At 33.6% G+C, this 13,640-nt stretch overlaps 2 protein-coding genes across 3 annotated transcripts; both read left to right on the top strand.

Moving 5' to 3' along the window:
• The first annotated feature begins 1,954 nt into the window (after window positions 1-1,954).
• Window positions 1,955-8,553, top strand: LOC100812891 (kinesin-like protein KIN-1). Its single transcript, XM_041012914.1, is given in 18 exon segments — window positions 1,955-2,050; window positions 2,800-2,902; window positions 3,244-3,287; window positions 3,565-3,616; window positions 3,679-3,788; window positions 3,790-3,804; window positions 3,898-3,922; window positions 4,080-4,162; window positions 4,282-4,323; window positions 4,407-4,440; window positions 4,604-4,679; window positions 4,747-4,970; window positions 5,063-5,147; window positions 6,250-6,283; window positions 6,285-6,368; window positions 6,444-6,620; window positions 6,932-7,037; window positions 8,409-8,553. Coding segments are annotated over 18 exon segments (1,407 nt in total). The 3' UTR covers window positions 8,426-8,553.
• LOC100783310 (GDSL esterase/lipase At1g54790) lies at window positions 8,475-12,187 on the top strand. Of its 2 annotated transcripts, none has more exons than XM_003554618.5 (5): window positions 8,475-8,799; window positions 10,020-10,220; window positions 10,534-10,700; window positions 10,859-11,129; window positions 11,682-12,187. In XM_003554618.5, exons 1-5 carry the CDS (start codon window positions 8,568-8,570, stop codon window positions 11,948-11,950), a joined length of 1,140 nt encoding a protein of 379 aa, XP_003554666.1. In that variant the 5' UTR covers window positions 8,475-8,567; the 3' UTR covers window positions 11,951-12,187. The 2 variants fall into 2 exon arrangements, with proteins under 2 accessions (XP_003554666.1, XP_003554667.1); XM_003554619.5 differs by lacking the exon at window positions 8,475-8,799 and adding an exon at window positions 9,503-9,867.
• Window positions 12,188-13,640: the final 1,453 nt, after the last annotated feature.

Below are 13,640 nucleotides of genomic sequence, written 5' to 3'. Positions count from 1 at the left end.
GAACATGGGTTAAGGCTCATTTAACACCCACATAAGTATTTAATGATAAGATCGTCACATTGATAATAAAATTTAAATCTTACATCTTTGTGGAATATGAATCTGATCTTTACAAACTAGATCAATCTTTATTAGTACTTATTCTTAGTATGGTAAATATACTTATACATTCTTAATATTTTTAGGAACTAAATTAAGAATGTACAACGGGCCAAATAAAAAAATACATAAATGATTATCAATTAAGATATAGGATCTTTAGAAATGGTGTTATAACAATAGGATCAAACCAAATTTGCACGCATAAAATTCAATCTAGTAAATTTTTATGATAGGAATCAAATTTAGAATCTACAACACCAAAGTTTGACATAAAAATAATTTATATAGTTAAAAGTTCAAATAATATTTAAATGTTATAAATGTAATTTTTTTTTTGGGGAAATGTTACCTTTGCAATTAACTAATAAATAGGAATAAAAAGATAGTTATTGGTTATTTTTTCAACTTATTCCAACTAAATTTTTTAAAAAAAATTGGTGATTTCCTTCACCTTTTCTACTTTTAAGATTGCCCAATCAAAAGGCAAAAAAAAAATCAGTTGGTGCAGAAAGAAATTAGTGAGGTGCAGAAAGCAACTGCCATAATTGGGTAGCCCTTGATCTTAACCTATAATTGGGCTTCTAATCAACTACAGGATATTCTTCCTACACCCATACAAGTTTTTTCTACACCCAACAAGTGTAATGAAAAGATGAAATTATCCTTCACTTAAAAGTCAAATACACCATCTCTCCCCCACACTAGTCACTGATGCCTCATTCCCTCCTCCTCCACGGCACCATCGATGTATTTTTGTTTGTTAGATTAATCATTTAATGTTAATTTTTTTTATTACATTTGTTAAAATATGCTACATTTAATAAGTTTTGGAGGATTTATTAGTTAATTTGTTAGTTAGTTTTTAGTAATAGAATGAAAAAAATGTTTTGAAATATGAAAGTCCTTCCTCTCTTTTCATTATTTGTGTCTAACCTCATTATCATCGCCACAAAATCAATATTAAACATAACAGAATGAATCTAATGCAGAACATCATCAAGGATAGTAGACACCTACAAAAGGAAAAACACATGTTTAGTCTTCGAGAGACATTCATTTACTTTAACAAAATACAAAATCATATTAATACCTAAGAAGTATTGAAAGGATCAAAACCATCAATATTTTCAAACATACCAGATTCTTATGTATTGTCTTCGTCCATATAAACTTATTATGTTGTCATATATTCAATAATCTTTGTCCATCTTAACAAAACATTAAAAAAATTTAATGACAAACTAACGACACCATACATAATTCTAATTATTTATAAATAAATCTATTCATTTTAAAAAACTTTCATATTGAAATTTATTTTAAAATCTTCTACACTAGATTATATGGATTGTTAATTTGTATTGGTCTATCAATCCGTTTGTTTATTACGACAAAAAATGAATTTGAAGTTGCAGATGAAGAAAACAACCATGTGTTGTGAACGACCACCGTGACAATCTACCTCGACCAAACCAGCCACAAGACGAAAGGAGGAGCTCAGCCGAAAGGATACAAGATTAAATGGTGCATGAAGAAAAAAAATAATCAACAAACTTAGAAGAAGAAGTTAACATGGATAACTTTGGAATTTTCAAAAAGTGGTTGAATGTAGAAGAATTATGTATGGCATAGGAAGAAAATTCCCAAATAAACTCAACCCAAATATAAGCCCATTTAACTGCCATCAATTTCATTCTACACTTTCAAGTCTCAAACCACCATAGGAAGAGATATATATTGCCTTATTTTGGTTCCCGCCATCAAAATCAAGCAAACTTCATTTCACTACGAGCAAGCTCTCCGTCATCGCCATCGGTAAGGTGGTTCTCTCTCCCTTTCCCTTCAACGAATGATGTTCATTGTTCCTTTCGAATTGATTTTCTTACTGTATGCTGTTTTGTTGCCTAGAAAGTGCAAGAAGAAAAAGGCTTCTAAGCGGCCTAACAATGTGAGATTATCATTGACGTTGCGTTTGATAGAAGATTGCCTCATGCTCATGCTTAACCACGATTATTCAACTTCCGAACAACTTTGTCTGTTAACGTGTTTTCGAATTTATTTCTGATTGCATCCGAAAACGCTGTTTAGGAACAAGGAAGCTTCGAGAAAGTCCACTACGGTCATGTGCTCTCTTCTAATGCAATGAATTTGAATTGAAAATGTGGAAAAATGCCTGATGAAATAACCGATTCTTGGAGTAGATGCTCATTTTTATTGGAAAACTTGATAGCTTCAAAATTTCTCGTCTTGATTTTCATTTTTCTTCAGCTAATCGAGAAACCTAACATCAGATCGAAGTTATGTGAAAAACAACTTATATCTGTTTTAAATTTTCAGCGAGCTTCTAAATCATCCTCCGATTTTTTATTTTACGTATAAATAGCTCTTCCATCGACAGGTTTAAATCAACAATTGCGGCGAAGTACTGTTTGCGGTGAAATATCAGGTCAAATATTACAGTGTGGGCACGCTCTAGGCTTTTGAACTCAAAAGAGAAGCAAAATGGCCATGACTCTTTCTGCATTCGGTGCATAGACACCGAAACTTTCTTTTTCAAGGTTTTCATATGTCTGATTAAGCATCTATTAGTTTTTCCTTTAGTTCATTATTTACCCTGGAGCTGTGAAATTCATCACTATAAAACTAAGAGTGCATCACACATTACGATGAATAGCCTCTTGAATTAATTTTGGTCAGGATGAAAAGGATGAAGAATTCGTGTTTAGCTTTGATATAGTGTTCTACGAACAATCTGAGCAAGCTGATGTGTATCAGTTCCTAGCTCTTCCCGTGATTAGAGGTAAAAACTACGGAATTCTCACTACAAATTTATATGTCAATCAGTTAATAATGCAATGCAAAGATGGAAATCTTCCTTAATTTGAATGGCTTTTGCTTCCTTATGAAATGACAGCTTCATTACCGCCAAATAGTGCATCAACTTCAGTTATATGAATTTTGTAATCCTTATAGATTGTTTAATGTTAATACATGTCTGCACGGTCCTACAATCAAAATTAAAAAAATCTGGAATGTTTCTTAACAATGAAAATGGGGGAAATAGCACTTGCCTTAACTATAGATTTATTTTTTACTGATAGCACGTTATACATTTTGTATGTATTACCATAATTGAAACAGATGTTGTTGATGCAATCAATGGGACAATAATCACTTATGGCCAGGTAAAATATCACAAGGTGTCCCCAGTTTGCCATAAGCTTTTTGCTTCTTTATGTTAAAGTTTCAAATCATGCATGCGAGGACATATGTGGTTTTTCTCCTCATACAAGGCAGCTACGTGTGTGTCGGGAGTTGTGAAAAATTACAAGAGATACTGCATCGTAGGAGCTTCGCTGAATATGATCCTTGGCATTAGCTAAGAAATGCCCCTATTCATGAATTCATTTTCCTTTGGACTGTAATTGATTAAATGTTTCGTTTTTCTACAATTAATTGCAGACTGGAGCTGGGAAGACATATAGTATGGAGGTGGAAAATTATCACCTTAAAAGTATCCTAAAATGATCTTGTAAAACTTAAAATACAGCAATGTAAATAACTACTTCTCTGAAGTGGCACCTGGTATACTTGAATTTGATGAACAGAAGAAGGGGCTGCTTCCAAGAGTTGTAGAAGGAATTTTTGAATCCTTAAATTCTTTGGATGAAGAGAAAACATATTCAAATTAAATTGTCAATGGTACTGAGACACTTACTAATTGAAACCACATCAGACTGACAAAATCATCTGGTTATAGTAATTATTTTCTGATTTTGTTTATGATTTGTCCAGCTTGAAATCTACATGGAAAAAGAATGTATCTCCCCCCCCCCCCCCCCCCCCTTATATATGCACTTAGAGCATACTCTATCGGTTTATGATTGGAAAATTTCTTAACTTTGTTGGAAAAGCTAGTTTTGATTTGAATTTGGATTTTTGAAGAGTCTTCAGAATAACTCTATCCTCTTATTTAGGGACCTATTTTGATTTATCAAAAGATAATATACAAATTAAGGAGATTAAGTTGCGAGGAATAATGTTGCCTGGTGTTACAGAGGTGAGCTGTTTTTATGGGAACCTTATATTTGTTTCACCAAAAAAAAAAAAATGGTGATTCTTATCTTATTCAATTATTGACATATAGTACTAACAGGACCTTTTGAGTTTTTCCTTCAGATCACTGTACTGGACCCTGCTGAAGCATTGCAAAACCTATCTGTAAGAATAAACTAGTTGAATAGCATTTTTTGGTTTGATTTTAAAATGTATATTGGCTTCTAATTCTGATCTCAAATATGTAGAGGGGGATAGCTATCCGGGCAGTTGGTGAGACCCGTACCTGCTTTGACTCCCTTAGCCTACCGTTCAGTATTTTCATTATATAGTTAAACTTATAATAGACTAGGGTAAATTCCCTGTTTTCTTGAGGGAGGAAAAGTAGTGATAGGAACTAGGAACGTCACTTGCTTTCTGCAACCATCCTAAACAAAACATGTAGAAATGAACGTGGCCAGCAGCAGAAGTCACTGCATTTATATATTCACAATTCTGCAAGAATTTTCCAGAGATAAAAGGTCATGATTCTTCCTAAATCTGTGGTACTACTTTTGCATCATTCTTAAACACTGAGACTTTGAACAGAATGAGGTCCGGAAAACTAATTCTAGTGGACTTGGCTGGGTCAGAGAAAGTGGAGGAAACAGGTGCTGAAGGAAGAGTTCTGGAGGAAGCTAAGACCATTAACAAATCCTTGTCTGCTCTGGGAAATGTAATAAATTCTATTACGTGTGGTTTGCAAGGAAAAGCAAGCCATATCCCTTATCGTGATTCCAAGCTCACTCGAATTCTTCAGGATGAACTTGTTAGTCCACCCTCCCCCTTTTATAGTCTATCAAATAATACCCATTGTTCACCAAATCTGTATCCCAAACGTGGTACTATTTCTTATTCGCAGGAGGAAATGCTAGAACTGCATTACTCTGTTGTTGCTCACCCTGCGCTTTTAATGCATCCGAGAGTCTGTCCACTCTTCGTTTCGGTGTCCCCATCCATGAAAGCATTTGATTATTTGAGGTAAAATTAACGAAATATTATTAATTTGGTTAAGGTTGAAGATCATTTTTTTTTTTTATCAAAAAAAGACTCAAATCAATCTAATCTTATTTAATTGTCATGAACTTGTTTTTAGCAAACTCCGCACACAATGATAACCATCCATAATATAAAATAAAGTGTTAAAATAATAACTAGTTCAATGAAATTATTATTTTAAAATTTTAAAATTATTTTAATAATATTATATTTAAAATATTTAATTATTGCTAAATTAATTAAAATGTTAATAAGAAATTTGTAATTAATTCAGTTTTAAAATTTTAAATCTTATATGCAAACAATAAAATTGAAAAAATAAAATTAAGCTTACATCTTAATTCTTTACATGACACAGACCCTAGCATGAAATCTATAGTTTTAAATTAATTCTGATTATGACAAAATTAAAATTCTAAACCATAATCTATTTTTTGTGATCCAAAGAATCTTCATAGTAATTTAATGAAATAAAATTAAATTGTTTTCGTAATACAAATTGTAAGATGTTTTCAAAAGTTGTTCTACAAAGCTTATTGAAATAACTTAAATTATACACATATAAGTTATTTTCGTAACTTTTTTTCTAAAAGCTTATATAAATATTTTATAAAATAAGCTTAAAAAATTGTAAATGACTTCTTTCAAGTTTCAAATGAACCTTTTTATTGTATGATAAATAATTGAAATCTGAATTTCTGACTTGAGGGAAAAAATGTTAGCTTGGAATAAAACTAATCACTTGCACAGCTACGAGTTGACGTTGTCGATCTTGCTGGGATTAAATAGGCTTAAAATAGTAACAACATTGAGTTTTCCATAATTTTGATAGACCAAGCGAGGTGTTTATTTGCTAATTGCAAGTGAGATTTATTTTTTTCTTAAATATTTTTTTCCCATAATTCCACTTTTTTTTTTATTTGCCTCCTTATAAAAAATAATTTTGTTTTAATCCTTACAATATCGAACGAAAATAAAAAATACTCTATTTTTTAATGTGTTTCTAGTGACGATCCTTGTTCTGTTGTGGGATATTGTGTTGAATGTTGTTTGCAGGGCGAAACATACAAAGGCGTTGCCTCGTGTAAACTACAGTGGAGAAAAAATGCGACACAAGTTTCAGTACTTCCTCTCCATCTGGCGACGAGTCAAGAGCTAGAGTTTTGAAAAAGGTGAGAATATTGTTGTAGAATCCCCTTGTATTGTAATTAGAATTAGTAATAAAACGTACTAGTATTTTGATACAGTTGAGGGAGAAATTGAATGTTGAAGATGTGATGTTACAAGAGGAATTGCTGATACAAGAAGGCATTCTCTTTGATCCTTCATCAGTAGAAGAGGAGTCAGACATAGAAGACCTCACCTTACAGGCGATATCCTCACTACAAGCCGCCATGGAAAAGCTTACAGCTACTGTTGATGAGGTACGATAAAAATGTGCATCTTTATCTCACTGTAGATAATACTGTCTTAGTCACTTTGAACCTTTCGGGCCCTTTTTGTTTACGAGAATATCGCTAAGTTTGGTTAAAGAGTGAATAAGCAAGAAAGAATTAATAGAATAATAAACTAAATTCCTTAATTCTTTGTTTAATTTTACAAACATAATACATATAACTCTTTTACTCTAAAAAATAAAAATTATATTTTCCCTTTTTCTTTGAAACTTTACTACCAACCATACTTTATATGAATAATATACCATGTTTATTTTGTTGCACATGTAATTTTACAGCTTAAAGGGGAGAATAGCATTCTCAAGGCCAAAGTTGATGCCTCCATGGAATCTCTGTTCTACAAGGGAGCAGAGAATAGATCGATTTTTCAAAATATGGTTTCAGGTATCCTGACTTTCTTTAACTTTTTGGGTTACACTTCTCCAAGACAACTGCAGTAACTGTTCATTCATATATCATGCCTTGTCTTAAGGATTAAAAAAATATATCATGCCTTGCCGGCATTTAAATACCATCAAAAGGCTGGGTAATTGACTTATTGCTGGACAGTTCGGGGGATGACTAATAGCATAACATATGTTGACAAGGCTGATTTCTAAACTTCACGCATTCAGGCCATTGATCACAATTACCCAACAATTGTTTTATATGAATAATAATTTGGCATAGATGTCTGTCTTCTGAAACGTCTCCAATGGATTCAACCAGATCATGATTTAATTCCACCATGATTACAATGTCATCGTTTTTGCACTAGATCCTTGCATTCACGACTAGCCTAAAAATAGGTATCGATAGCTTAGCATGACACGAACCATTTGGACTACTCTAATACGTCTTGGTTTTTACTGTGGTGCGCAATAGCTTTACAGCTTAATCGTAGGGTAAGAGAGAGGCATTGGATTTCCTGGCTGTGATTTGTGCACTATATGCAATGTAATCTGGAACTGGATTCCTTATAAGACACAACATTCAATCAATAACGTGCAACATGAGCCTTCGATATATGAAGGTAGATCTAAGGTTCTATGTTGCTCACGTCATTTGTTGCAGTTATTTGGACTGCGATGGATCCGGGCGCTGTAATCTGCGTATAAACTATGCAGGAATGTTTGAACAGAAGGGAAACAACTTGCCATTGGCCCTTATTGCGAAGAGTAAATGTTCACGGTGGGTACCAGAAGATTACGAGGTGAAGCAACACAATTCCGTGGAGATGCAAGTCAAGCCACAAGCGTGCAATCCGTCAAGAATAAACCATCTCCTTGCTTTTGTATTAATGCTTTCTCAAGTTTCCGTGACCTTTTCTATCGTTTTCCCAGCGTTCTTTTTCCCTCTCCTGGACAGATTTTTATTTTATTTTTTCAGTACAAACTCTCCGGGGCAAGTGATTAGTAGTATGAGTTTAGCTCTCAAAAAAGGGAAGTACTTAGGACTCGCACTCACTGGCTTGCGTTAATTTAATCAGTTAAGGAAAATCTTTGATGAACACCTAATAACTTATTCAACACCTAGAGAAAGGAAAGAAGAAGAAAGAATAATAGGATTTATGATGTGGTAGAAAGGAAAAGATTGAGAAAAATGAAAAGTATTGGTAGAGTGATTAAAATAAATGATAATTCGCATATGGGTTAATATAATAGCAGTTGACAGTAATAATATAAGGATATCATGGTAACTCAAGGAACGTTTTCCTTTTGGCTTTCAGTTGCTTTTCCACCATCTAAAGCAAGGGTTTTATTAATTGTTTTTTAGGTAAGACTTCACGTTAGCTATTCGAAGCAACCAACTGAGCGTGCACATATAAAAGGCATGGAATCATTTTCCATTGTGACAGTGTATACAGAGCTATAATTGGTGCAGCCTATCTAGTTGGTAGTTGGTTCCATTGGACACAAGTGAAAACTACGTGCCATGGCTTCCAAGAATGTAATTCTTCAATTTGTCTTATTTTCCATGTGTTTGGCTATGGCAAATTCGGTCGAGTTCAAATATCCAGCAGTTTTCAACTTCGGTGATTCAAATTCGGACACAGGAGAACTTGCTGCAGGGTTGGGCTTTCAGGTTGCCCCACCTAATGGACAGGACTACTTCAAAATTCCATCCGGGAGATTCTGCGATGGCCGTCTCATAGTGGACTTCCTAAGTAATTTTTAATTATCCCCTGAAATTATACTATTTATAGTTATTGCCACAATCATTACTCAGCAAGCTTTTAAGCACGAATATAAATATAAATAAATAGGCAAAATACTTATTATATCACACGCTAAGAAGAAATAAGCTAAAGTACTAGAGGATAAATAGTTTCCGGCATCTTTATTTTCGTCGCGAACAAACTAGCCTCCTAACATGCATCAATTTTTTAGGGGATTGAACGGTTGATTATTCATTTTAACATTTGCTTCCCCTTCAACTTTTTGCCACATTGTCAATATTTAGTTAGTTACCCTTTAAGAAAATGGTTTGACTTTCGGCTTTACAAAATTTAATTTTGGTTTAGTATATTTTAACGTTATTGTCCATTAACATATTATTACATCATTGAGTAATTTGATAATACTCGTATTTATATGAGAAATAAATTGTTTAGATAATGTATCAATACAAAATTGAATAATAGTGTAAAAAAGTTAAATTTGATTCTCTTAAAGTAAAAAATGTATAAATTAACTTCTAAAATTTGGTTTTTTTAGTAGTTACTCTAAAATTTATATTTAACATAATTTAATTGGTAGATGTGACAGTGTATAAAAATTAAATTCTTTAATTTAATGTTATATTTTTACCTTCCACCTGATATTTAGTAATTTTGATTTATTATTAGATTATTATTGTGATTGAATAAAAGAATGACTTACTTCCACTACAAGTTATACGCACCAAACGACAGGTGGAAAACTAACTATTTGCAGATGTTTGAAACACAAGCAAAGCCGGAAGGCTTAAAACCTCTCCGTACAGTAATAGTCAATAGCCATGGCCTCCAACATATGTATCCTTCGAATTCTTACCGTCATTGCCATCTGCATGCCTTGTGCCAAATCCTTCCACTTGGATTTTCCAGCAGTTTTTAACTTTGGTGATTCAAATTCTGATACTGGTGCTCTTATTGCCGCTTCTTTTGAGAGCCTTTACCCACCAAATGGACAAACTTACTTCCAAAAACCATCGGGGAGATACTCTGATGGCCGTCTCATCATCGATTTCCTTAGTAATAAATCTCCATAACCTCTTTTTGTCACTGCCCACATGATCTTTATCCTCCTTCACATTCCTGTTTCCAAGTAGATTATTATATCTCCCTCTCCCATATAAACAACTTTTGCACTTATTGCTCCATCTGTTCTTGGTTTTTTATTGCAGTGGATGCTATGGACTTGCCATTCCTAAATGCCTATCTGGATTCGTTGGGTTTGCCAAATTTTAGGAAGGGAAGCAACTTTGCCGCAGCAGCTGCAACTATACTTCCAGCCACTGCATCATCCCTCTGCCCCTTCTCCTTTGGGGTTCAGGTGTCTCAGTTCCTCCGATTCAAAGCTCGGGCCCTTGAATTGATCGCTAAAGGTCTCTACTGAAGGACAAAATTTACATACAGTTTCATAGTGTTATTCTTCCATTAGAATTGAAATTTCACCTCGGCAATCTATGTTGATCTTTAATGAAAACCTTTATTATACGGATTACTCAGATGGAACTCTAATTCTGATTGGAGAACAACACTAAAAGTAGCGTATGAAACTGCATCTAAGTTTTATCCTCTCCTACATTTATCTAATTAATGTTTTCAAACTCGCATTACTACTTCAGAGGAGTAGTTTGCTGTATGTCTCATAACTCATTCATTCATGTTCAAAAAAAAATTATCACAATGTTTCAGGCAGGAAATTTGATAAGTACGTCCCAGATGAAAATATTTTTGAGAAGGGATTGTACATGTTTGACATTGGCCAGAATGATCTCGCTGGAGCATTTTATTCAAAAACATTGGACCAAATACTTGCGTCAATTCCCACAATTCTTTTAGAACTTGAAAAGGGAATAAAGGTTGGTGTCAAATTATCTGCTTCTATTTTTATATTATGCTTGGGAAATTTTATTCCAAAACTTTCTTGAATTAATGAATTCCATTGGTTACAATTACATACACAGTTTTACCTAGATTAACAAAAGGGAGTTCTAACTCTTTGTTATTTGTTTACTAGAATCTCTATGACCAGGGGGCTAGATATTTCTGGATACACAATACAGGTCCTCTCGGATGCTTGCCTCAGAATATAGCCAAATTTGGAACTGATTCATCAAAGCTTGACGGACTAGGGTGTGTTAGTTCACACAACCAAGCTGCTAAAACCTTTAACCTACAGCTACGTGCTCTCTGTACTAAATTGCAGGGCCAATATCCAGATTCAAATGTCACATACGTTGATATCTTCACTATAAAATCAAGCCTCATTGCAAACTATTCTAGATACGGTTAGTATCTCTGAGTAATTTTTATTTATTTGCCATCTTTCAATTCTACCTATTTCATTGCTTTTGCCTTGCCTTTGGATAATTACCGTTTAAAAAGAGCTTTAGATGTTAAAATCCGTAAATTAAAATTTTCTCAGATAGCTTTGTCGTCAATTGTCACTTGTGCTGAGGCCTGAGGGTCATGCAACACCTGTTTTATAGATACAACTTTCCACACCCCATCTTCTTCACTTGATCTGGCAAAGCAACAATATCTAAGATTGATTTCCTTGCATATTGTATAACTATTCCTGGAAATTTATCTTTGTTGATCTCTGCCGCTTTGTTTTCTTAGGAGCCTCCTACTTTTTCCCCGTTGATCAAACCAGTGATTGTAGCAAATATACATTACAGTAATTAGCAATGCTAGAAGCGTGTCCAATCTATTGGCTAATTAAGAACTCTGTATCAGGCTATCAGCCATAATAACCAATTTACCTCTATTATATGATCTATCATAACAGTATTTGTGGGGAGGAAAAACAGCTAATTTGTGTAATTACATGTTTGCAGGATTTGAACAACCTATTATGGCTTGTTGTGGATACGGAGGTCCACCACTAAACTATGACAGTCGAGTTTCCTGTGGGGAAACAAAGACCTTCAACGGAACCACAATTACAGCAAAAGCTTGTAATGATAGCAGTGAGTACATAAGCTGGGATGGGATTCATTACACTGAGACTGCAAATCAATATGTAGCATCACAAATTCTCACTGGAAAGTACTCGGACCCTCCTTTCTCAGACAAAATGCCATTCCTACTTAAGCTCAAGTTTTAAATACCCCATTATATTTATTGTTATTATTATTTGATTCTTTACGGTATCGTGAAAGCAATAGCTGATTGTAACTTTGAATGACAGTCAAGCTCTTACTAATGAATATGTTTTAATGATTGGTCCCATTGGCATGGTAACATGGTCTGTGTGATAATGTTCAAGGATTGGTAATTGAACACATTCAGACTTCATGGTTCATTTGTATGCATATACTATCTAAGAGGGCCTTTTGGGATACACACATTTGGTATATGCTCTACATTGTCTTTTTTAAAATTTCAGTTGTATACACGGTTAATGTCAATAATATTGCAGTACGATGATAACACATCACTCTGAAATGACAGTAAGCAGCAAGTATACACAGAAATTTATATGGTAGTCCAATGCATTAAATTTGTAATTGCAGGCCAAAACACTGATCTTATTCTACAACTTTCTCGAGCCCAAGTGTAACATGACATTGGTTATAACTGCACATCATACATCAGAATTTAAAGAATAATGATTTCGAAGACTAGTCCAATTATTATATAAGAGGAATGTTAGCAACACAATCTTCTTAATACACTTTTTGAAATTTACAAAATAAAAAGAGAGATAATCATTAAATAAGAAGTGAGATTCATCAAATTTGCATTTTCTAATAAGAGTTGTTCAAAAGACTCTGTTAGAGTGTGTTGTTAGCATTTTTTGTTATATAATTACTTTCTTACTTTTTGGATACATAAGCATAGTATTGTGCCATAGGAACAACAAAGGCAATGACCAACAAACCTCCAACTACAAGAGTGAATTGCCCACACTTCTCATCTGTCTCTTCCCTAGATTTAAAGTTAGACTCGCGTTTATTGTCTTTAAATTTGGGCCAACCAGGATCAGGAAGTCCATCAATGGCAGCAACTAGCCTATTGGCTGTGCTAAAAATGGCTTCATTATACTTCTCATCGGTTGCCAACACTGCGTGCACAAACCAGATACTTTAATCAGGAAATTGGTAGTTTCATGCCCCTTAAAAGATAGGACTGGCTCCTGAGAGACTCGCTTTCATTGACTTAAACTACTGATTACAAATTCTTTTTTTTTTTTTTATTGAAAATACTCTTACAAACATGCAGAGTCTCAATCATGTGTATGCATTCAAATGAGAACCAGATGTAGATGGGGGGGGAGTAAATTACGAATTTAGGTTTCTCATTTGGGAACTTTTTAAGATTGTATCTCTAGAAGAATAAGGATTTCTAAGTTAGATGTTTGCTGTCGAGTTTATAAGATGAGTAATGATATACAAAGATCTTCTTATTTTAAACATTCTATCAATGTTTTTCATTTCTCTTTATCTCGCTTCCTATCACATAAAAAATTCTATCATACCTATATTTTTTATTCTCTTTCTAGGTGTTTGTTGACTCATTGACAAGTATATCAAGTCATTAAGTAATATTCGATAAGTAAAAAATATTGTTCCCATGAGGACTTGCGAAATACTTGGCAAATTCACAAATTTTTACTATCCAAACTAACAAACAAAACAATTCCTTAGGATTTTTAAAATATTTTTGAGATTTTTAGATAAGAACACGTCAAAAGCAAACAAAAGACAAATGACAAAGTTTGCCGAGCTAGACTTTCACCAAACCTAACTCTCTTTACACTAAAACATAATACCCAACTTGAGATTCAATGTTAA

This window comes from Glycine max, chromosome 19 (genome assembly GCF_000004515.6).
Source record: "Glycine max cultivar Williams 82 chromosome 19, Glycine_max_v4.0, whole genome shotgun sequence".
In the NCBI taxonomy this organism is placed as follows: domain Eukaryota; kingdom Viridiplantae; phylum Streptophyta; class Magnoliopsida; order Fabales; family Fabaceae; genus Glycine; species Glycine max.
The sequence above is the reverse complement of the archived record's forward strand: the minus strand, read 5'-3'. Positions and strand labels throughout refer to the sequence as shown.

Excerpts from the sequence above, each read along its gene's own strand:
- LOC100783310 (XM_003554619.5), top strand. The coding sequence starts at position 9,633 with ATGGCCTCCAACATATGTATCCTTCGAATTCTTACCGTCATTGCCATC. Across the intron at positions 10,221-10,533 it reads CCTTGAATTGATCGCTAAAG|GCAGGAAATTTGATAAGTAC; the intron begins GTCTCTACTGAA and ends ACAATGTTTCAG. Across the intron at positions 10,701-10,858 it reads AACTTGAAAAGGGAATAAAG|AATCTCTATGACCAGGGGGC; the intron begins GTTGGTGTCAAA and ends TTTGTTTACTAG.